The sequence below is a fragment of the Delphinapterus leucas genome, chromosome 12 (assembly GCF_059928025.1).
Source record: "Delphinapterus leucas isolate spDelLeu-1000000601 "Yukka" chromosome 12, BTC_Dleu_Yukka2, whole genome shotgun sequence".
Lineage (NCBI taxonomy): Eukaryota > Metazoa > Chordata > Mammalia > Artiodactyla > Monodontidae > Delphinapterus > Delphinapterus leucas.
Window position 1 is genome coordinate 18762401 of NC_143140.1, and position 25954 is coordinate 18788354.

A 25954-nucleotide genomic window follows, 5' to 3' on the forward strand; every position below is an offset into this window, starting at 1 on the left:
TAATAGCAAAAAAAAAAAAAAAAAAAAGAGAGACACACAGATAGCTGTATGTGGTGTCCACTCACCAGCTGTGTGAATCGCTGCTCCAGAGCTTGGTACTCCAGGGAGCTCTTGTTGAACAGGTCCGTGGAGAAGGCCATGTTGGCCACACGCAGACTGAAGAACACCACCAGCTCTCGGCCCCTGGCGGCGACGGTCATGGCGCTGGTGGTGATGTACTGCAAAGCTGGGCCAGGAGTGATGTTCTCCAAGAAATGATCCAGGGTGGAAACATACCCACTGAATCCCAGTACCTCAGAGGATGCGTGAGTACTGGCGAGATCCGTCCCGTCTAAGTCTCCGACTGTATCTTGACTGCCGATACTCAACCTGCTGTCTTCTGAAGATGCAGGTAAACGTGAACTTTCCTGAGCCGATTGGCTGATGGCAGAATAATCATCAGTGGGGATGGTGAGCCGTGGGATTAGTACTGTCTGGTCAAGGGAAATTATGTCTGTGGCGCTTCGATCAGTCTGAGAAAAGATGCTCGATGCAGTAAAAAAAGGTCGAGTTTCTGATAGGGAGGTAGAGGCCACAGCAGGTGGAGACCAAGAACTGTCCATGGAGGAAACTCCTGAGACCAATTCATTATGTCCAAGCATCCCCGCAAAGAATAGAAAGCAAAAAAGAAAATCCAAAGTTAAAATTACTTTTGGAAAAATAGCATTTGACAATCTGAATGTCATATTTTATTTTATTTATTTTTAAATTTCTTCGATTTTATTCCAGTTTTATTGAGATATAGTTAAAGACAAATTGGTACAGAAAGGGTAGGCAGCCCTGTGTCCACACCTAGGGAGACAGAGGGTGGGTCTCTATAGCCATTTTATTCAGGCCCAATACTTCTGGATATGTGAGACTGAAAGAGCACCAATTGCCTAGAATTACAGGAATTACTTACTGCCCAGTGAGACACAGCACATCTAGGGACCAGGTGGTCAAAAAGGACTAGGTCAGCAGGTGGTGGCACACCACAGATGGCTTTGGGGTAGACTTGGATCCCACATCCCCATCTGGACCTCCCAGACAATTAGCTGTGCTCTTTTGGCCTGGAGTTTTATTCACCTTCCAATCATGCAAACCTGAATTTTATGTAATTGGATTTTTGGGGGGATCTCAGTTATCACATTTTGGTAGATTCATCAATTAAAATTTAAATTATGCTTTTCCAAAATTGGATAATCTGACTGAATAACTTGCCTATTTGCAAAATGATATGGAGAGCGTGAAGATGTGGGTTACACACATAATTTGAACTTTGTATTGGCCATACAACTAAATATTGGGTAATATTTAAAGGTATTTTTCATTCCTACATGATTATACCTTGATAATACCACCACTTTGCATTGCTTTCTTGAGTAAGTACATATTGAACTACTGAAGTCCATTCCCTTTTTGGTGCAAAATTAAAATTAATAAGTATTTATGAACTAAGAAAGTGGTTATATGAAGCTTTCAGATATTTCAATAAACCTAAACCTAGAGCCACTGATAGATAATATTTAAGGCATTAGGTAGATCAAAACAGGGAGCTTTCTGTGAATACTTTGGTGGCATTTTGGCAAATATGTGGGAAAGCTGTGTTAAAGTCCAAATGCTAAGCATGATGAATGGACTGTCTGGATGCAGATATAATCTTTGGACTCTCAGTCAGCTAATTTACTAGAGTGCAATCACCCAAACTGAAAATCCAAGTAATAAACAGCTCTGAAAGGTAGAATCATATTACTTTTATTAGTTTCTTAAAATAAAACCTGTCTGTGGAGAATTTAACCAGATTTCAGAGAAGCACGCCCTTTTCTTCCACCTGGGGAGGATGCCTGGGTGTGTCTACCCATAATTCACTCAACTATCAGAAATGATGTTTTGTAACATCCAAGATCTTTCTAGATATACACTCGTAGTTTTATTCTCTATTGCCATGGACTGAATGTTTGTATTCTCCCAAAATTTATATGTTGAAATCCTCATCTCCAATGTGACAGTATTTGGAGGTAGGGTCTTTGGGAGGTAATTAGGTCAAGAGGGTGGAGCCCTCATGAATGGGATTAGTGCCTTTATAAATAAAAAGAGACATAAGAGAGATGATCTCTCTCTCTCTCTGTCATGTGAGGATACAGAAAGAAGGCATCTGTGTGCTAACCAGAAAAAGCCCCTCACCAGGAATTGAATCATCCAGCAATTTGACCTTGGACTTCCCAGCCTCCAGAACTGTGAGGAAGAAATTTCTGTCATTTAAGCCACCCAGTCTATGATGTTCTGTTATAGCAGCCCAAGCTGACTAAGACATCCTTGGAAAGATCTGGGATAAATAAATTGAAGGCTTCAAGTACTATCAGTGGTTTGATTTGACTTTGTGCTGGGGGGAAATGCATTTGAATCTGAGCTCCTCAGCGCTCTTCCAGATGGTCAGGGTCAGGGAAGAAGCACACTGACAGGTGTCTTCTTTCTGCTCCAGGCCAGCATCTCATTACTCATACCTTTCTCAGTACAGAGATTTTAGTCAGATTAAAACAGTCTGTTACATTATGTCATCAACCAGCAAACAAGAATTTCTAACTCTTAACCTTTGTGGCATCTTTTTAAAAAATTTTTTTATCTTTTGGCTGTGTCGGGTCTTAGTTGCAACACACGAGATCTCTTGTTCAGGCTCACGAGCTCAGTAGTTGTGGTGTGTGGGCTTAGTTGCCCTGCAGCATGTGGGGGGCACTTAGCTCCCCGATCAGGGATCGAACCTGCGTCCCCTGCATTGGAAGGCATATCCTTTACCACTGGACCACCAGGGAAGTCCCTGTGGCATCTTAACATTAATCATTCACATTCACAATAAACCCAACCAAGTTATTTCACTGATAGAACCGTTGGCTATTTAAATGTACATTGTTAGATAAAATACAGGATTCCCACTGGAATGTACTTATACTAAAACGTTATTTGTTGTTTATCTGAAATTCAAATTTAACTGGTTATCTTGTATTTTTCTTTGCTGAATCTAGCAGCCCTATTTAAGTGTGATTTTAACAGACCCCTCACAGTCTCTCAGCTTGATATTGAAACTACTAAGGCTATAGTCAATTCTTTTGAAACAAAATATCATCCAGACATTACCACCACTTATAAATGTATTTAAAATAATTATTCATCAGATTCTTATGCAAAAGACATGCTAGCCACAAAGGCCATCCTGACCCTAAGTTTTTACACTGCCATTTACTTCATCATGAGGTATGCAAAACAGACTCCAGATAACTTGACTTTTTAGCTGTCACGTTAGAGCATGCGTAGAGTTCTCATGAGGGCATGAGGTATGTTTATATGTATGTGTGCCCGGGGGGGCCGCTGGTAGAAGCCCAGCTGCTTCTGGAAAGGAAAAGGAAAGGTAAAGGAAAAGGCTATTTTGGTCACTTTCTGGGCAGGAGATCTTCCCGCAAACAAAGGCCACAGATGAAATGCTCCAAACCAGAGTGGTTGAACTCAGGTCCAGCTGAAGCCCAAAGTGAGATAAGCCGGTAACAGGTGAGGATGGGCTCAGTGGGGGCAGCCAGGAGCCCCACTAGTAGCCAGAGGAAGGCACAGAGACGTGTGAGGCAAGTGCAGATGAAAGATCGTTCTAAATGCTGCTGGAAAGGGTCACACATCTACACGTACCCACTAATCATAAACATCCGGTGGTCACCTGGTTTATGTTTAAAAACCTAAAAACAAAGATTCCACAGTCTCCTCTAGATCTTCAAGTGACGTGACCAGCAAGTTCTTAATTCTCTATCAAACAAATCCATTCTTATTTATCACAACAAAAAAGTCATCTTCTTTTCGGCATATTATAGAGATAGAACATATGTGTTTACTATTCATTCATTCAGCAAATAGATATTGATGGCCTACTATGTGCCAGACACTGTTCCAGGTGCAGGGGTACATCAGTGAACAAAACAGATAAAAGTTTCTGGCCCCAAGAAGGTTACTATCTAGTGGAGGAAGACAGAAAATAAACAAAATAAGCAAAGGGAAATATATTCTATACCAGGTGGTGATAAGAGCTAATGAAGTAGCATGAAGCAGGAAAGAAGGTGGGAATGCTGGGTTTGCAATTTTATACGGTGGTCATTGAGAATGCAATATTTGAGCAGGACCTGAAGGAGGTGAGAGAGTTTAGCCATGCAGCAAATGCAAATGAGAAAGCCAGAGAAAGAAGGGTGTCTGTATTGCTCCAGGAACAGCTAGCTGTGAGGGCAGCATGGTCAGAATAAAGTTCTATACTCTCAGTTGAGAGTGAGGGTGACTAAAGATATTTTTAAACACATAAATTCTCAAAAAATTCCTCCTGGGCACCTTTTCTTAGGATGTGTTTACCTAAAATGATAGGGTAAACCAATAAATAGGAAGACATGGGGTACTGAAGAAAAGTTAGGGAAATCTCCAGGAAGAAGGTGAAGGGAAATCCCCATCTCAGAGAGATGGGTACTCGAGGTGTAAAAGGAAACTAAGTACATGCGATGCTTGTATCACCAAGCCCTCTGCCATTGTACCAATTTTCTTTTTTTAACTTGAGAAAACTACTAATGGATGCGCTCCATAAAACAAGAGAGTGAACTCAGAGGGGCCTGAGATCTAGGGATCAGGGAGTCCAACTCAGGAGAAAGGCCAAGGAAATTTTAAGGATGACAGAAAATGGAAATCCCAGGTGACAGCTGTCCAAAAGCCCTGGAGAGTAGTAGTCCAGGAGAAAGAGAAGGTCTTTGAAAATTGGAAGTGATAAGTTACCTGATGTGGAAAATTCGACTGGAAATTTCAATGCAAAATTTGAAAAGAATTGGCAATAAGTACAAAGAACATTAAGCAAATTAAAAAATCAAAGAAAACATTAATTCCAGGAAAACAGAAAGTAAACATATTTAGAGCAAATAGGTCAGCTGTAAATAAGTAATGGAAACATCGAATATTGATTCAATAATAGTTATTATCATATTGATAGGGAAGGGTGTTGTAAGAAGCTTAAATCCTTATTTGAAATAATAGGAAGCCAGTAAATAATGTATAAAACAGATGAGTCAAAAGATGTATATTATTTAAAAATATGGCAAGAATAAACGCCAGAAGAAATAGCTGAGTTAAAAGGGAGTACTTTTGGTAAGTGGGACTGCACAGTGGGGAAGTGTGAGATAGCAAAATGCTGTATTTGTCAGAATACTTCAATGATTTGGCTTTAGAAGTATTAAACGTTTTATTTTGAGACAACTGAATATTCAAATTCAGTTCTAAGAATAGTAGAGAAGGGCATCAGTGAAAATGGCAGAAGAAACTCCAAAAGTCAAGTTGTCCTTCACATTTGAAAGTTACAGGTAGTAAGTAGCTGGGATACAATAAGAAATATATATTTGCCTCAGCCTCCAGTTCCTGACACAGAGCTCCTAAATTTCTGAACCTTGAGCAACAGCTGGAAAAGTATGCCATCAAACCCGTTCCAGGGAGAAATTGGGAGCTGTGTGTGTTTGCCGGCTCCCTCTGTGCTGAACCCCAGGGGAAGGCCACAGGAAGTGCTTGGTACCCATTTAAAATTGCCTCTTTTGTCTTCTGTGGTTCTGGGGGACTGTGAATGCTGAGCTCCATTGGCTGCCAGAGCTGGGTGATTTGGGAACCAGTCCCTCTGATGGCAGCCATAAAAGTTGGGAAGCCAGTTTTTAGCTGGTTGATCAGAAGTACAAGTGACAGCCTGGGACTTTGGTATCTACAGTAGGGGCCAGTCCTGTGGATCTGAGCTCTTTATCTGTGGGCTCTGCATCAACTCCAGGTGTTTAGTGTCATAATTGAGTTGTAGGACACCCAGTTGATGTCTGGAGGGTCGAGAATTGGTTGATGTAGGAAAACTCCCTACACATTTGATATTAGAAGTGCTGTGAATAGAGAAGTAGCTCTTCTTTTAGTAGTCAAACCCTCAGGAGCTTTGATACCCTTCCTGAAGCAATTATCTGATGATACAGTCCAACCAACTAAAAGATACATCAAAACAGAGAACTCAGGAATACAGAAGCTATGATAGAAGGTTTGAGATTGAGCCTTAAATCCATTTAAATATGGAAATCTGTCCAGGAAGCCATGGGAGTTGTGGCTGCAGAATCAATTTTAAATTTATAAACATTGACAATGTAATATACTCGTCTAATTATCAAAACTTGGGACATGGGGGAATGAAGACGGCTGGACTATGGGTGTTCTGATAGTCTTACTTTTTATGACAGTACATCAAAAATGCTGCCTAATGTTGGTACGTACAGTGTAAATGATAATGACTCCAAATTAATATTTTAGGTAATCTTATTCTTAGCCTTTAGGGATCTTTTAAGAATGAGTATCTCATAAAGTAAGGAAGAGGGAGACCTTCAAGATGGCAGAGGAGTAAGACTTGAAGATCACCTTTCTCCCCACAAATACATCAGAAATACATCTACATATGGAACAACTCCTACAGAACACCTACTGAATGCTGGCAGAAGACCATCAGACTTCCCAAAATGCAAGAAACTCCCCACATACCTGGGTAGGGCAAAAGAAAAAAGAAAAAACGGAGACAAAAGAATAGGGACGGGACCTGCACCTCTGGGAAGGAGCTGTGAAGGAGGAAATGTTTCCACACACTAGGAAGACCCTTCACTGGCAGGGATAGGGGCTGGGCAGGAGGGAAGCTTTGGAGCCACAGAGGAGAGCGCAGCAACAGGGGTGCGGAGGGCAAAGCAGAGAGATTCCTGCACAGAGGATCGGTGCTGACCAGCACTCACCAGCCCGAGAGGCTTGTCTGCTCACCTGCTGGGGCGGGTGGGGGCTGGAAGCTGAGGCTCAGGCTTCGGAGGTCAGACCCCAGAGAGAGGACTGGGGTTGGCTGTGTGAAGACAGCTAGTGTGCCACTGGCTAGCTAGCTAGCTGGGAGAGAGTCTGGGAAAAAGTCTGGACCTGTCGGAGAGGCAAGAGACCATTGTTTTGTGGTGCGCGAGGAGAGGGGATTCCTGCTCTGTGTGCCCACAGAAGGCAGGGCACCACCTAAGCGAGCTCCAGAGATGGGTATGAGCTGCTGGTTTATTCCAGGAATGCAAGGATTCTTCAATATACGCAAATCAATCAATGTGATACACCATATTAACAAATTGAAGGATAAAAACCATATGATCATCTCAATAGATGCAGAGAAAGCTTTTGACAAAATTCAACACCCATTTATGATAAACACTCGCCAGAAAGTGGGCATAGAGGGAACCTACCTCAACTTAATAAAGGCCATATATGACAATCCCACAGCCAACATCGTCCTCAATGGTGAAAAACGGAAACCATTTCCTCTAAGATCAGGAAGAAGACAAGGTTGCCCACTTTCACCACTATTATTCAACATAGTTTTGGAAATTTTAGCCATGGCAATCACAGAAGAAAAAGAAATAAAAGGAATCCAAATAGGGAAAGAAGAAGTAAAGCTGTCACTGTTTGTAGTTGACATGATACTATACATAGATAATCCTAAAGATGCTACCAGAAAACTACTAGAGCTAATCAATGAATTTGGTAAAGTAGCAGGATACAAAATTAATGCACAGAAATCTCTTGCATTCCTATACATGAACAACAAAAAATCTGAAAGAGAAATTAAGGAAACACTCCCATTTACCATTGCAACAAAAAGAATAAAATACCTAGGAATAAACCTACCTAAGGAGAAAAAGACTTGTATGCAGAAAACTATAAGACACTGATGGAAGAAATTAAAGATGATACAAACAGATGGAGAGATATACCATGTTCTTGGATTGGAAAAATCAACATTGTGAAAATGACTGTACTACCCAAAGCAATCTACAGATTCATTGCAATCCCCATCAAACTACCAATGGCATTTTTCACAGAAGTAGAACAAAAAATTGCACAATTTGTATGGAAACACAAAAGACCCCTAATAGCCCAAGCAATCTTGAGAAGGAAAAACGGAGCTGGAGGAATCAGACTCCCTGACTTCAGACTATACTACAAAGCTACGGTAATCAAGACAGTATGGTACTGGCACAAAAACAGAAATATAGATCAATGCAACAGGATAGAAAGCCCAGAGATAAACCCACACACTTATGGTCACCTAATGTTTGACAAAGGAGGCAAGAATATACAATGGAGAAAAGACAGCCTCTTCAATAAGTGGTGTTGGGAAAACTGGACAGCTACATGTAAAAGAATGAAATTAGAACACTTCCTAATGCCATACACAAAAATAAACTCAAAATGGACTAAAGACCTAAATATAAGGCCAGATAGTATAAAACTCTGAAAGGAAAGCATAGGCAGAACACTCTATGACATAAATCACAGCAAGATCCTTTTTGACCCACCTCTTAGAGAAATGGAAATAAAACCAAAAATAAACAAATGGGACCTAATGAAACTTAAAAGCTTTTGCACAGCAAAGAAAACCATAAACAAGATGAAAAGACAACCTTCAGAATGAGAGAAAATATTTGCAAATGAAGCCACAAAGGATTAATCTCCAAAATATACAAGCAGCTCAATATCAGAAAAACAACCAAATGCAAAAATAGGCAGAAGAACTAAATAGGCATTCCTCCCAAGAAGATATACAGATTGCCAACAAAGACATGAAAGGATGCTCAACATCACTAATCATTAGAGAAATGCAAGTCAAAACCACAATGAGGTATCGCCTCACACTGGTCAGAATGGCCATCAACAAAAAATCTACAAACAATAAATGCTGGAGAGGGCTTCCCTGGTGGCACAGTGGTTGAGAGTCCGCCTGCCAATGCAGGGGACACAGGTTCATGCCCCGGTCCGGGAAGATCCCACATGCCGTGGAGCAGCTGGGCCCATGAGCCATGGCCGCTGAGCCTGCATGTCTGGAGTCTGTGCTCCGCAATGGGAGAGGCCACAACAGTGAGAGGCTCACGTACCGCAAAAAAAAAAATGCTGGAGAGAGTGTGGAGAAAAGGGAACCCTCTTGCACTGTTGGTGGGAATGTAAATTGATACAGCCACTATGGAGAACAGTATGGAAGTTCCTTAAAAAACTAAAAATAGAACAACCATATGACCCAGCAATCCCACAACTGGGCATTTACCCTGAGAAAACCATAATTAAAAAGAGACATATACCACAATGTTCATTTCAACACTATTTACCGTAGTCAGGATACGGAAGCAACCTAAATGTCCATCAACAGAGGAATGGAAAAAGAAGACGTGGCACATATATACAATGGAATATTACTCAGCCGTAAAAAGAAACGAAATGGAGTTATTTGTAGTGAGGCAGATGGACCTAGAGCCTGTCATACAGAGTGAAGTAAGTCAGAAAGAGAAAAACAAATGCCGCATGCTGACACATATATATGGAGTCTAAAAAAAATGGTTCTGATGAACCTGGGGGCAGGAGAGGAATAAAGACACAGATGTAGAGAGTGGACTGGAGGACACGGGGAGGGGGAAGGGTAAGCTGGGACGAAGTGAGAGAGTGGCATGGACATACATACACTACCAAATGTAAAACAGATAGCTAGTGGGAAGCAGCCGCATAGCACAGGGAGATCAGCTCAGTGCTTTGTGACCCCCTAGAGGGTTGGGATAAGGAGGGTGGGAGACAGATGCAAGAGGGAGGGGATATGGGGATATATGCATATGTATAGCTGATTCACTTTGTTATAGGGCAGAAATTAACACAACATTGTAAAGCAATGATACTCCAGTAAAGTTGTTAAAAAAATACATTAAGGAAATCTTTATCTGAAATTCAGCAATTTCTTGAGTTTTATTTGTTTCATTCTCTTATGTTGAAGTCAAGTAATATTAAACGCAGTCCATTTTATTTGAGTGGTATTCCAGAAAAATTCCATGTTTGTAAAAGCCTTTCTATGTAGCCTGTCTTTGAAAATGTATTGAGACATAGCTGGAAAAATAGGTTAAATACTTAGTTATTTCTGAGCAGTACAGTTTTAATATTATTTTATTTTCCCTTTTTGGTAATTTTCTTTCTCCTTTAGCATTTTAAATAATGAGCATGTATGATTTCAAAGTAATGGTAATTACTATTTTTAAAAGTCTATTGTTTAGTCTCAACATAATTTTACACAATTTTTTGGAAATCTCCAATATTATATTTTTGTGCACCATGAAATATAGAAATACACATTACATAAAAGACATTTACAGACATATACAGTTTTAAAATTTTTCTTAGAGATGTTATTTTAGATTTTTGCAAACTTCAGATAAAAAAATAGCTCCTTGGTAAACTGAGGTAAATATGAAATTTTGCATGTATCTACTTATTAAGTAAGTCTTAAGCAGAGAGCCACCACAGAATTAAAAATATTTTACTCCAAATCTTTGTTACTGTTAACATTTGGATTAAAACTGAAATTGTTAAGAAACTTAATTCCTACACCGTGGAGGACTTCATTGTAGTTTCTTACAATATATTTTAGTTAAATGTTTCTATGGGGTTATGGCCTGAAAATCTAGTCTTAGACTTTTGAGAGGCAGGGAGAGGGATGGATTGGGAGTTTGGGACTAGCAGCTGCAAACTATTATATATAGAACAGATAAACAACAGGTCCTAGTGTATAGCACAGGGAGCTATATTCAATATCCTGTTATAAACCATAATGGAAAAGAATATGAAAAACAATATATAGATATATATAACTGAATCACTTTGCTGTACAGAAGAAATTAACACAAAGTTGTAAATTACCAATACTTCAATAAAATAAATTAAAAACAAAAAAATCCTTGAGAGGCAGGATTGAGGATGAGATGGGAGGAAACTAATATTTATTTGGCACCTGTTATGTTCTAGGTACTGTACAAGGGATATTTTAAAAAAATCTTCAGTTACTTTAAGCCATGAGTTTTCACCTGATTTTTACACTCTGCACTTGATGTCTTTGAAATATCTAATTTTGTCTTCTTAAGTGATTAAAGTGAGTGATTAAGAGAGGCTACAAAGATGAGGGTTCCCCTGACCAGAGGTCATTATCAGAATGAGCTATGGATGTCAGTGTATTTTAACAAATCATCAAACAAGGCACATTTCTTTCCAGTTTAGTTTATTATACTTTCCCCCCATTAAACAAAAATGCCTAATCTGTGATATCTTATTAGGCTTAAACCCTGCCTCATATAATATAAAACTACAGAACTCTGAGTCACACCTGATTACTTCCTCTCTTCATTGTAACATAATTTCTAATAGCTTTCTGTTTAGAATCAGCCCTCTAGGAGAAAATTGTGTGACTTGGAAAAAGAGAACATCTATCCCTGGTTTGTTGGTGACAATAAAATTTGCCTTCACTGAAGAAATGAGTATTTTGGGACAAATGAAATAAAGTGACATGGATTTGACATGCAGTGATATTGTAGCTTTTAATGGCATGGTTATAGTTAAATTCTGAATGGTTTCCAAATCATTTATTCCAAGATTATGGAAAAGGCTGTGTTTTTCCAGCTTTGACTTGCAAAGTGAAATAATCAATATATTTTTCTCTCTACTAATAATAATGTACCTGAGAGAATGATAAAGATTAATATTACATATAGTGTGCATTTGGGACTGTGGAAGACCCACAACACATTACATGGTATGGTAGCCTCTAATGGGGTCACCAATGAGCCTTACTTCCTGTTTTTAATATCCCTGTGGGGTCCCCTCCCACACTGTAGAGGCTGACTTCCATAGCATGCTATACAAATGATGATGCATGATTCTGAGGTTAGGTCATACAACATATTACTTCTTCCACCTCGTTCCCTTGAATCAATTGCTCTGGAGGGAATCAGTTGCCATGTTGTGAGGACACTCAAGCAGCCACGTGGAGATGCTTGTATGAGGAAGAACTGAGGCTTTCTTGAGGCCAGTTTGCAAGATGTGTGAGTCATCTTGGGAGAAGATCCACCAGCCCCCGTCAAGTCTTAAGATTATAGCCTCAGTTGACATCTTGACTGCAACCTCATGTGCGACTCTGAGCCTGAACCAACCAGCTAAATTTTTACATAGATTTCCAACCTCTCCCAGTGGAGAGACAATAAATGTTTATTGTTGCTGTCAGCCACCAAGTTGTAGAGTCACTTTATATGCAGCGCCAGATAACCAATCCACATAGAACCCCTTAAAGACCGGGCATTGCAGGATTTAAGTCTCCCAGTCTCTAACTCTGGCTTTAATCAGAATACCACAAAGGATCTGGCTTTGGTTTAGGATATTCTTTTTTTTTATTAAAAATTAAAGAAAATTTTTTTTTAAATTGAGGTATACTTTTTTTTTTTTTTTTTGGCCACGCTGTGTGGCTTGTGGGATCTTAGCTCCCTAACCAGGGATTGAACCTGGGCCTCGGCAGAGAAAGCGCCGAGTCCTAACCACAGGACCACCAGGGAATTCCCTATTGAAGTATACCTGATTTACAATGTTGTGTTAGTTTCAGATGTACAGCAAAGTGATTCAGTTATATATATATATGTGTGTGTGTGTCTATATATATAAATATATAAATTCTTATATATATTCTTTTTCGGATTCTTTTCCTTCATAGGTTATTACAAAATATTGAGTATAGTTCCCTGTGCTATACAGTAGATCCTTGTTGGTTATCTATTTTATATACAGTAGTGTGTATATGTTAATTTCAAACTCCTAATTTATCCCTCCCCATTTTCCCCTTTGGTAACCATAAGTTTGTTTTCTATGTCTGTGTGTCTATTTCTATTTCGTAAATAAGTTCATTTGCATCCTTTTTTTTTAGATTCATAAGTGATATCATATGATATTTGTCTGTGTCTGACTTACTTCACTTAGTATGATAATCTCTAGGTCCATCCATGTTGCTGCAAATGGCATTGTTTCCTTCTTTTTTGTGGCTGAGTAATATTCCATTGTGTGTGTGTGTGTGTGTGTGTGTGTGTGTGTGTGTGTGTGTGTATAATATCAGTATTCTAATCTGCAATGGGGACATTAGATGCCAGTCTCTTTACAGGGAAGCTTTTAGAACAGGGTGTGTGTTTGTGTTTATGGTGGGAAGAAAGGGAGGAGTGAGTAGAAGGAAGGACTGAGAGACAGACATAGCTTGTGCATTTAGGAACGTGGTTTCTATCCTCAGCGTTGCCGCTCTGAATTGTATTTACCTAATCTAGGTTGCCGTAGGCGACTTCCATGCTAGGTGTCCCCAACCCAACCAATTCAGTACCCCTTTTTCTAACAAATACTTGGTAATGCCCCCTTATGATCCTGAATGAGTTTCATCAAGAATATAACCAAGCAAATACACACTTTCAAAAAAGTCAATGCATTGTTCAAACTGTAACATAAACAGGGGGGAAGGGTGGGGGGAAAGGGATAGATTGGGAGGTTGGGATTGACATGTACACACTGCTATATTTAAAATGGATAACCAACAAGGACCTACTGTACAGCACAGGGAACTCTGCTCAATATTATGTAACAACCTAAATGGGAAAAGAATTTGAAAAAGAATAGATAAATGTATATGTAAAACTGAATCACTTTGCTGTACACCTGAAACTAACACAACATTGTTAATCAACTATACTCCAATATAAAATAAAAAGTTAAAAAAACTGTAACATAAAGGAGAAATAAAAGGAAAATAATTTATAATAGCACAATATGTAATTCAAAAGGCATTATAGCACCATAAGACATAATAAAGCAGTTAGATTCCTATATGTAAACATCTATAAACATGATTGTGGATTCCACAGCTACAATGGCAGACAGATTCAGATGTTGTATTGGCCACATAAACACAATGATCACCACTGTCATAAGAGAAGTAGTGATTTCCTGAATTGGTGGCTAACACTTCATAAAGTTCATTATACACATTGGTTGAATTTGCAGAAAGCTCAGGTTAAATTAAATTTTGCAAAATACATTTTGCAAATTATACTTATATAAAAAAAGAAGTGTCAGGAAAGAATGTAAAGGACTTAAGTTTCTTATCTAGTGCACTTTCTGGGTTTTCTGATCTATACAGGTCTGTGCCTTTTATCATTTTTGCAATCTTTTAGTTGTAGTATACTTAGAGTAATGCAAATTATTCTTGTCCATGAAAGACAAAGGGTTTTCATCAGGTGGGATATAATTGACTATTTCCGTGTGGCTATTGGCCAGTTTTGCATAAACTTGTAAATTTATTTCCTCATTTTTAATTGCTGATTGTGTTGTTTGAATTCTCCTTCAAACTGGTCATAACGTCTTACTTGTTTCCTCATTAGTAATTTGCTAAGTATAATCTTTGACTTATGTTCATTTTATATTTGTATGAGAGTAATGATTTTACCTTTTAATAAAGTTTTACTTTAACAGGAGTTAGGTCCAGGCTTAGAAATTTACAGTTTTCTGCCCCCCCCCATATACATGAATATCTAGCAAGATATACAAAAGTATTAGTGGATATACAGACTGCCAACAAACACATGAAAGGATGCTCAACATCATTAATCATTAGAGAAATGCAAATCAAAACTACAATGAGATATCATCTCACACCAGTCAGAATGGCCATCATCAAAAAATCTAGAAACAATAAATGCTGGAGAGGGTGCGGAGAAAAGGGAACCCTCTTGCACTGCTGGTGGGAATGTGAATTGGTACAGCCACTATGGAGAACAGTATGGAGGTTCCTTAAAAACCTACAAATAGAACTGCCATATGACCCAGCAATCCCACTACTGGGCATATACCCTGAGAAAACCATATTTCAAAAAGCGTCATGTACCAAAATGTTCATTGCAGCTGTATTTACAATAGCCCGGAGATGGAAACAACCTAAGTGTCCATCATTGGATGAATGGATAAAGAAGATGTGGCACATATATACAATGGAATATTACTCAGCCATAAAAAGAAACGAAATTGAGCTATTTGTAATGAGGTGGATGGACCTAGAGTCTGTCATACAGAGTGAAGTAAGTCAGAAAGAGAAAGACAAATACCGTATGCTAACACATATATATGGAATTTAAGAAAAAAAATGTCATGAAGAACCTAGGGGTAAGACAGGAATAAAGACACAGACCTACTAGAGAATGGACTTGAGGATATGGGGAGGCGGAAGGGTAAGCTGTGACAAAGCGAGAGAGAGGCATGGACATATATACAGTACCAAACGTAAGGTAGATAGCTAGTGGGAAGCAGCCGCATAGCACAGGGAGATCAGCTCGGTGCTTTGTGACCGCCTGGAGGGGTTGGATAGGGAGGGTGGGAGGGAGGGAGACGCAAAAGGGAAGAGATGTGGGAACATATGTATATGTATAACTGATTCACTTTGTTATAAAGCAGCAACTAACACATCATTGTAAAGCAATTATACTCCAATAAAGACGTAAAAAAAAAAAAAGAAAAGAAAAAGTATTAGTGGAAGCAGATAAATCCTTTGTTGTGTGGTATTGTCCTGCATATTAGAGAATTTCTCTTCCCACGAAGGATTAGCAGTGCCCTCCCATTACTGAGGCAACTAAGAAGTGTCTCTGTCACTCACATTCTCAAGACATATCCTGCAGGGCAGTATTGCCCCATTGAAAATTACTCTTGACAATGTTGAACTTGACCTTTTCCAAAAAATAGCTATGGTTAAGAACTCCCACTCACCTCAACCCTTTTGCTTTCTGAAATCTCCCCACCCTTTTTTGTTCTGGGGAAGGGTTAACTGCAAAGAATCCCCCTTCCTCATGTGACTTGGGTGAGACTCACTGTGCACTTTCTCCGGACTCCCATAAGACTCAGCCTCTATGAAACCTCAGCCCACTTTTTCTGTTTGACACATTCCTCATTAATGAATGTTCCCCCTATTGTAATAGTCTGAATGAAAGTGTGTCCTTAATTGTCTGGTATATTTTGTATTACACACTGCTCTAAGCTCTAATTTTACCAAATTATATGTACATATGAATCCTTCATCCATTCCTTAAAACAATCATCCCTCATGTTTATTGAACACATACTAGGTACCAGTATAAAATGGTAATTTAAATCAATTGCTAGAGATGAATTTATGGCTATTTTTAAAGCATGTTGGCTTAAAGTCAAGGACTAGAACAGCAAACCCAGAGAAAAGTAATTTTTCAGTTAATCCAATGATCATTTTTATGGAGAGAACCAGTGGAATTATTGTTTAAAAGTTTGCTGGAATCCTGCTTTTTTCCTAAAATTAAGCTTTCTGTATATTCAAGAAAGCATGGAAGAAGAGTGAAAAAGCACTAGACTTGGAATATTTGAATATTTGATTCAATTCTGCTTTCACTTCAATCATTCATTCATTTAATGAATATTTATTGCATATTGAGCTGTGCCAGGCATGTTGTTATTTTTTGGTTACATTGTATGTACCAGGCACAAGTCTTTTTTTTTTTTTTTTTTTTAGATTTTCTTAAACTTTTTTTTTTTTAAATTGAAGTATGGTTGATTTACAGTGTTGTGGTAATTGCTGCTGTACAGAAAAGTGACTTATTTATACGCATGTATACATCTTTTTTTTTTTTTTTGTGGTACGTGGGCCTCTCACTGTTGTGGCCTCTCCCATTGCGGAGCACAGGTTCCGGACGCGCAGGCTCAGCGGCCATGGCTCACTGGCCCAGCTGCTCCGCGGCATGTGGGATCTTCCCGGACTGGGTCACGAACCCATGTCCCCTGCATCGGCAGGTGGACTCTCAACCACTGCGCCACCAGTGAAGCCCTACATTCTTTTTTATATTCTTTTTCGTTATGGTTATCCCAGGAGATTGAGTATAGTTCCCTGTGCTGTACAGTAGGACCTATTGTTTATCCATTCTATATGTAATAGTTTGCATCTACTAACCCCAAACTCCCAGTCCATTCCTCTCCCCAGGCACAATTCTAAGCATTGTACATACTAACTAAATCTTCACAAGAACCCCATGAAATAAGTACTGTTATGACCATTTCACAGATGGAAAACTGAGGCACAGAGAGAGGTTAAATAACTCGCCCAAGGCTGCAAGTAGTTAGCTGGGGTTTGGATGCACACAGTCAGACTCCAGAACCCTCCTCACTGCACTGCTGACACTAGAGTGGTGAATATGGCAGACCCAGCGCTTGTCTTCAGGGAACTTTCCATCTTCAAGCAGTAACTATACAATCACAAGTGTGCCAAGTGCTGTGAAAGAGGACAACTGGCGTGCTTTGGGAGACATAAAAGGGAGGCCTAACTCTCATTAGCTGGAGCGTCTGTGTTTGTGAAAGAAGACTGATAAGACTGATAAGCCCTGCTGTCTTTAGGGATGTGGTGACAGCAAAGCCAAACACAAGAAAGCAAAATTCAGCAAGTGCGATTCTTTGAGCCACAAACGGTTATCGTTTGTAGAAACCGAGCTGGTGTACCCTGGAGATGAAAGTCTGGCTTTAGGAGAGAGTGTCTTCAGAGAATGGCCTTAAGCAATTTTGACTGTGTACTGATAAAATCAAAGCAAGAGATACTTTTAAAAAATAATACAAAGATTTTAGCGCAGATTTGGAAAATTGTTTACTTCACAAAAAGTTTTCATAGGAATATCATCAAAACACTGAAGGTATGTTTAATGAGGATTTTCTTAATTGCAATAAATATTCAACAGCTTAAATGAAAATAAAGTTGATTGAAAAGTCAAACATGCATTTTAAGGGTGATCAGAGAATATCAGAGAATATTGATTTTTATGCAGATATTTTTCTACCAGTAAATGGAAGAAATGCAGTCTGGATAAGAATTTTAGAGGAATGCTGCCTTTTCTTTGGGGAAAGTGGGAAGCTATAAAATCACAGGGGAATCAGATCTAAAATGGAGCATCTCTATTGGCTTGGAAATGTGTGTGCCAGGAACACATGCTCCCTCAGGGCAGAGCCCAGGCCTTCGTTTAAGGGAGCTCCTTGCCCAGAGGACTCTGCACAAGCCAAATAAGGACTAATGTTTGGTCTGTGAATGAGAAGCTGACAATTAGGGCTCAGTTAGTGGTGGTCAGTCACTGGCGTGCACCCAGCTCCTAGAGCAGGCAGAGAATATGGGTTATAAAATGGGGTCTGGCCATATCCTAAGCACATCTGAAATACGAGTTCTCTTCAGAGGATAACTCTGATGTCTTGAAAAAGCACATGAAAACATGCTCAACATCACTAATTATTAGAGAAATGCAAATCAAAACTACAGTCAGGTATCACCTCACACTGGTCAGAGTGGCCATCATCAAAAAGTCTACAAACAATAAATGCTGGAGAGGGTGTGGAGAAAAGGAAACCCTCCTCCACTGTTGGTGGGAATGTAAATTGGTACAATCATTACAGAGAACAGTATGGAGATTCCTTAAAAACTAAACATAGAACTACCATATGATCCAGCAATCCCACTACTGGGCATATATCCGGAGAAAACCATAATTCGTAAAGACACATGCACCCCAATGTTCTCTGCAGTGCTATTCACAATAGCCAAGACATGGAAGCAACCTAAATGTCCATCAACAGAGGAATGGTTAAAGAAGATGTGGTACATATATACAATGGAATATTACTCAGCCATAAAAAGGAGATAACGTCATTTGCAGTAACATGGATGGACCTAGAGATTGTCATATTGAGTGAAGTGAAATCAGTCAGAGAAAGACAAATACATATGATATTGCTTATATGTGGAATCTAAAAAAATGGTACAAATGAACTTATCTACAAAACAGAATAGAGTTACAGATATAGAAAACAAACCTGGTTACCGGGCATAAGGTAGGGGGGGATAAATTGGGATATTGGGATTGACATATCCACACTATCATAAATAAAATAGATACCTACTGTATAGCACAGGGAACTCTACTCGGTACTCTCTAATGGCCTATATGGGAAAAGAATCTAAAAAAGAGTGGATGTATGTGTGTGTATAACTGATTCACTTTGCTGTACACCTGAAACTAACACATTGTAAATCAACTCTACTTCAATAAATATTTAAAAAAAAAAGAATGTAGTTTAGTTTGTGTTAGAAAAAATTGTGAAAGACTGTGATATGGGTGTAAAAGATTACTGGGTGTCTTTTCAAAGGAATTATGAGCATCAGTGGGCAGATTGTGGGAGGTTATCTAATTTTAGAGAGTTGTGTGCTTTTCATTGTCTTTGGGCTAGTTTATAGCTCCATAAGCTATGGAACTAAAGGTTCCTACTAAAGGTAGGGAACTAAAGGTAATGCAATAATTGTAGTCCACAGAGACGCAAGTGAAGTCTGTCTGATGGGGAGGCCATTGATTTCCCCCCTCTGGAAGAGATGATTCCAAACATTATATTTTACTGCTGGGTAGATTTTGACCAGTTTTGCGTCAATTTGCAAATTTGTGCCAGTATTCTTGACTGCCTATATCAGGGGTTGGCAAACTTCTCCTGAGAAGGGCCAAATGGTAAATATTGATGTTTTAGGCTGTATAGCTCATCTGGTCTCTATTGCAACCACCCAGCTATGCTACTGTAGCTCTAAAATAGCCATAGCAGGTCAAGGGGCTTGACTGTGTTGCAGTAAAACTTATTTATCGGTGCTGAAATGGAATTTCATGTTATTTTCACACGTCATAAAACATTATAATTCTTTTGATTTTTTTCAGCCATTTAGAGATGTAAAAACCATACTTGACTCACAGGCTGTTGGGAAACCAGTGGTGGGCTGGGTTTGGGCCACAGGGCTTTCAGTTGTTGATCCCTGGCTTATATTTTGCCTGTCTTTGAATTCTCTTTTTTTTTTGCGGTACGCGGGCCTCTCACTGTTGTGGCCTCTCCCGTTGCGGAGCACAGGCTCCGGATGCGCAGGCTCAGCGGCCATGGCTCACGGGCCCAGCCACTGTGCGGCATGTGGGATCTTCCCGGACCGGGGCACGAACCCGTGTCCCCTGCATCGGCAGGCGGACTCTCAACCACTGCGCCACCAGGGAAGCCCTGTCCCTTCCTTCTTTGAGATGAGATTTTCCCCATGGACCTCTGAACCATTTTTATTAGTGGCATATTCCTGCTGGGAAAATTTACTGTTTGGTCCTCAATGTAGAAATACAAGGAAGAAGAGGCAAACATGTTGACTTTAGTTGTGTAAAGTTCAGCTGAGTTTTCCTTACAAATCTTTCCAAGTCTTAATTATTATCTTTTCATCTTGAAGTGGAGCAAATTAAATAACACCTTGGCCAGGCTCTTGTGGTTGAGAGTTAGGAAGTAAAATGTTTTGGCTGGGAGAGTGGCTTATTGCATATTTCCTCCACTTCATGCCTCCACATGAATCCTTGTGGTATTAATACATCCCACGCGGTGGAGCTAATTAAAGTTGTTCAGCACTCTCATTTTGACAGAAGTATTTACCAATGAGGAATACCACCTTTCATGTGAGGCTGTCTCTGGAGGTGCATGAGGACCGATACACAGAGAGGTATATCCTCCGGGAGTTTACCATCTGGCACCAGAAACACTGATGGACCCAGTAAAGCTGACAACAGTAACAAATAGTTATGAACCCCCAAGCATGCGCCAGACACTGTGCTCAGTGCAGGAGTTTTTCAAAAAAAGGATAAGAACACGTTCTTTCACTTCAGGAAGTCAGTCTTGGAGGGACCCCAGAGAGGCATACCAATTATTTCAATACTGAGTGGTAAATGCCTGATGGAGGTATATATACTTTTTTGTTTTAGAGTCAGGGAAAAATGGTAATTATGAGTCTTTTCAGGTAGCAGTTGGGAAAAGCTTCACAGAGGAGGTGGCATGTTGGCTGGAACTTAAAGTATGAGTAGGAGGTCATCAGGCAAGAAGGATGGATGGGTATTATAAGCACAAGAGAGAATAATTTGTGCAAAGCCACAAAGGCATGACTATGGATGACATATTATGGCAATGGTGAGCACAATGGCCAGAATAGATAGCTGACCACTGTTTCTGTACCACTTAATTGGCTCTCTCTGAGCTGCATTTTTAGGTAGCGCCAAAAGGGAAATAATCAAATTAACCCATCAACTCTGACTTTCATGGAGGTATTATGCTATAAATGTGATCATTTACTCCTTTAACTCATTTAATATATATTAATTGTCGCTCTAGATGTGCCACACATCTGGCTTGACACTGAAGATGATGCAATGAGTAGAGACAGACCGAGTCCTTGACCTCATGGAATATAAGCGCCCGGGTTCTCTAATGGGTTCATTCAGTTTAGCTCATATCACTGATTCCTTTCAATGGAGTCAAAGGCTGAGGCCAGATTAAGGAAAGTCAGAAACGTGTGGTGTTTTAACCTATTACCTAGATGGGGGATGTGATGGCTAATTGGACTGGGCCATGGGGTGCCCAGATATTTGGGTAAACACTATTCTGCGTGTGTCTGTGAGGGTGTCTCAGGATGAGATTAAGATCTGAATTGGTAGACTGAGTAAAGCAGGCTCCTCCCTAACGTGGGTGGGCCTCATCCAATCTGCTGGAAGGCTGAGTAAGACAAAAGGCGAAGTAAGGTGGAATTCACTCTCTCTGCCTGTCTTTGAGCTGGAACACTGATCTTCTTTTGCTTTTGGACTTGGACTCAGACTGGGACTTACATCACAGATGCTCCTGGGTCCCCAGCTCGCTGACTGCAGCTCTGTGATGTCTCAGCCTCCATAAGCATGGGAGCCAATTCCTCATAGTGAATCTATCTCTATGTCTATATCTCTAACTCTATCATCTCTATCTCTATCTCTATCTCTCTATCTCTATCATCTCTATCTCTAACTCTATCATCTCTATCTCTATCATCTCTATCTCTATCTCTAATCTCTATCTCTAATCTCCTGTTGGTTCTGTTTCTCTGGAGAATCCAGATTAATGCAGGGAATTAAAGGCAAAACAATGTCCAACAGCAGAATAGCTCTGCCTAAAGTTTGCTGTTTCACCGTTTCAGATATTGCAATTTATTGAGAGATCTGGCTTACATCTAAAATGGAATGTCTAGCAAGTGAGAAACTAATTTGGGAGGGAGAACACTAAAGAGCTTCTTTTTTGACAGGTCAGATCATCATTCTAATGAACGAAAAGGAAAATGTATTGCTGCCTACGCACATGTGAACCAAACCAAACCAAACCACACAAAATTTCTATCCTAATGATATGATACCACTTTTGAACGAGTTGGATGCATGTTACGTGGAGAACAGAATGTTGAGTTTGTCCTATAGGTTTATGACTCATTTCTATGAAATAGGAATAATCTTAACAGATAACTGGCTCTGCAAGAAAGAATGGGATCAACTAACCTAAAAAAATAAACATAGACGACCTCAGAGTTCGAGACCAGACAGACACCAATTCATTTAGTGTTCTAGAGGCACATTTTGCAAGTACTTTATCTCAGGGGATTAACCACTACATTAGACTACTTACGCTGAGAGATTTCTATGAGTACTTGACTGAGATTTTAATGGCTTAGTGGGCCTTTGGTGACACTAACCTTAAAATTTTTCCAGGCTAGAATTATCTCAGTGATGCCGAGGTGCAGAGCTTTGGAGTCCTGGGTGTCATCTACCTGTGCTGTGGAGAGACCCAGAAATTTTTGAGGGAGGGAAGCCTTGATCCTGCCTAGAGCTGCTTTTTGTTTTCCTTCCCCTTTCTACATATATGAGTGGGATGCCTTTTTATCAGGGATGTTTCCTAGTGGGGGTCTTCATTGGTCATTGAGATATGTCCTTTCTATCCCTGGTTGGGCTGATAACGAAAACGTATGGATCTGCCTTTCATTGGCAACATAGCATATTTGCTGTCTAAGCCCAGGCCAACAAATATAGTGCTTCTTGGTCAATACTAATCAAAAGCTCAGTTATGAGGGTAATTTTTATTTATGGGGCGTTGACTGAAGGTTATACCGCATGGTCATGCCTCTGGATACTCTAAAATCAATCCTTGAGTTAAGGCAGACGGTCAGCACCTGTCCCTCATGGAACCACTGTAATGAACTGGGTTCAGGCATTCGTTATGCGTCTCCAGGGAGGGCCTTCTAGGAAACACCTGACACTGAGTTTATGCTGGAGGGGAGGCTGAGGCAGACAGAACGTGGTTCACCGTAACCCAGATGCTCCTTCTTAGGAGGACTCATAGGAGAAATATTTTTCTCCGAAGCAATTACCATGCTGTAAGCGTGCAGGTTCCAAATCATGTGACAAATTGCATTGTCCTCACTGCACAGTCTGCTGAGAAGCTCAAAGCCAAATTCATGAACCACCTAAGCAAAGAAATAACGTTCTGATATTTACTTTCTAAACAATTTTCCCTATGGAGTCATTTGATTTTTTAAAAAATATTATTACGGTGAAACATAACATAATATTAGACGTTTTAAAGTAAATGGTTTAAATCGTAAAATGCCAAATATAAAAAAGGAGTGATGGCAATATTCAGTTCAATATTGCCTTAATTCTGTTATTCTAAAATTATTTATTAGTTATAAACATCTGATGACCTCAAAAAAAGTGAATGATTCAGTAATTGTGTTAGGAAAATTCACAACGTTGTGTAACCACCACCTCTATCTAGTTCCCAAACATTTTCATTACCCCAAGAGTCATCTGACCTATCTTTGTTTCATCTTTTCTTCCACTTTTCTTTCAGTTCTTTAAAATAAAATCTTATTGTATTTCACACAAGTCTGTAAACCATCATCACCTTTTTGGGGGAATGAGGCAGGATTTTAATAAACAAATTATTAAGAAAAACCTAAGAACCAAGAATGACTCATCTTGCGGAAGCTAAATGAAGGAGTGTAAAGAAGGGAGCGTCAATAGGAGCCCTGCACCAGCGGTGTAGTAAAATAAAGATGGAAGTGAGGCTGCTAAATTGAAAAACAATCTGTGATTTTTGTGAAAATTGTGTCCCTGTAACGTGTGAAACTGTGTGAAAACTGTGGTGATTAGAAGGCGAGACTGTGAAGACTCAGAATGCTAGACTATTAAAAAAAATGACAAGGCAGTGAAATAGAGAAAGAAGAGGCTGTGGGTTGAGAGAAAACAAGTTTGGGGCACTATATATTTTTTAAAATGATGGGGCTACTAAGCCAAACATAGTGTAATAGGTGGAAGAAACTTGAATGATGGTCTTGGCTTTGCCACCAGCTACACGGTGTGACCTTGAGCAAGGAACTTCCCACCTCTAGCCTTGGTTTTCTTACCTGTGAAACATACAGCTTAACTAGAGTATGTCTAAGAGTCCTTCCAGCTTTAGTGTTCTATGGTATATTCATGAATGGAAGGAATGTATACAAAAAATGAAAACAGTAAAGCAATTTTGAAAACACAATAATACTTTCATCATAGATATACTATCATTTTTATTAATATACCCAAAATACTGATCTTATAATAAGGATTTTTGATATCATAATGAAGGAAAGGAATCCAGTGAGCATTTAATATCATTCATGTCACGAAAAGGTGGTCTGTTTTATCCAACCAACTTTTAAGTGATTTAAAAGTCAAAAGAGTGGTTGTTGTGAATTGTGGTTGATTATCAATGGCCATAAATGCTTTGCTACTTCTTCCATCAAGAGTTAAGGTCTATGTTCCCTCCTCTTTAATCAAGATGGACGCTATGGCTGCCTAACCATTAGTATGTGAGGAAGTGACACTGTTTCTGGGCCCTGAGGAGATTGGAGCCTTCCACTTTTTTCTTTTGTGACAATGACTCCTTGAACCCAGCTGCCATGCTGAGAGGGAGCTCAAGCAGCCCCTCAGAGAGGCTACACAGTGGAGAAATGAGGCCTCCAGCCAACAGCTCTGGCTGACCACTGATTTGTCAGCTGTGTGAGTGAACCCTCTTGAAAAAAGATCTTCAACGCCAGTTGAGACACTCTAGTTGTCACAACATGGGGCAGAAAACAGCTGTCCCTACTGATCCCTGTCCAAATTTTCAGATTTATGGGCAAAATAAGCAATTGTTGTTTTAAGGCACTAGCTTGAAGGGTGATTTGTAATGCAGAAATAGATAACTGTACCATGCGGTTAATATTTAGTCACTGGTAATCATGTAAACCAAATATAATCTGTATAGGTGGTTCTGCTATCATGCCATACATGTTTTTGTGAAAAAACTTGTACTCAGTAAAGTTGCCTACTGATTTCACACGAGGAAAATAGGAATGAGGTAGACCACCAAAACCCACAGAATTTTGTAAAGAGCCCTAACTAAAACGGAAACAGCTCTATTAAAAATATCAGCCACAAAAAATCTTCCCTGACATTTCCACTTAGAATCACAGAGCATCCTTATATCCTGGGGTTATTGCTTCCTTAAAGACATTTTCACTTATAGTTTCACCAGGGAGCTGTATAAAGTGGGAAGCACAGAGTTTCCTAAAGCCACTATATCCACTACTTCTTGCACTAAAAAAAGACTCTGCGGCAGAATATTCGCTTTTTTTTCCCATAAGGTCTTCATATATTGATAAAGATTTCCTCTTTAACTGTGAGAAAGTTTGACCCTATTGCCTCAAAAGTAAACATTCTTGAAAATTCAGAAGTGAACAAGGAACCTCAAAAAACTAAAAATAGAATTACCAAATGATCCAGCAATCCCACTCCTGGATATATATCCAGACAAAGCTATAATTTGAAAACATACATCTACCCCTATGTTCATAGCAGTACTGTTCACAATAGCCAAGACATGGAAACAACCTAAATGTCCATCGACAGATGAATGGATAAAGAAAATGTGGTATATATACACAATGGAATACAACTCAGCCATAAAAAAGAATGAAGTAATGCCATTTGCAGCAACATGGATGGACTTAGAGATTGTCATATTAAGTGAAGTAAGTCAGACAAAGACAAATATATGATATCACTTATATATGGAATCTAAAATATGACACAAATGAAACTATCTA

At 39.5% G+C, this 25954-nt stretch overlaps 1 protein-coding gene across 1 annotated transcript in view; it reads right to left on the reverse strand.

Moving 5' to 3' along the window:
* IMPG1 (interphotoreceptor matrix proteoglycan 1) overlaps window positions 1-25954 on the reverse strand; it is a 150103-nt gene that overhangs the window by 28380 nt on the left and 95769 nt on the right. Inside the window, exon 15 of the mRNA XM_089922283.1 lies at window positions 66-613. Within this exon, the coding sequence (XP_089778409.1) occupies window positions 66-613 (548 nt within the window). The remainder of the gene's footprint in view (window positions 1-65; window positions 614-25954) is intronic.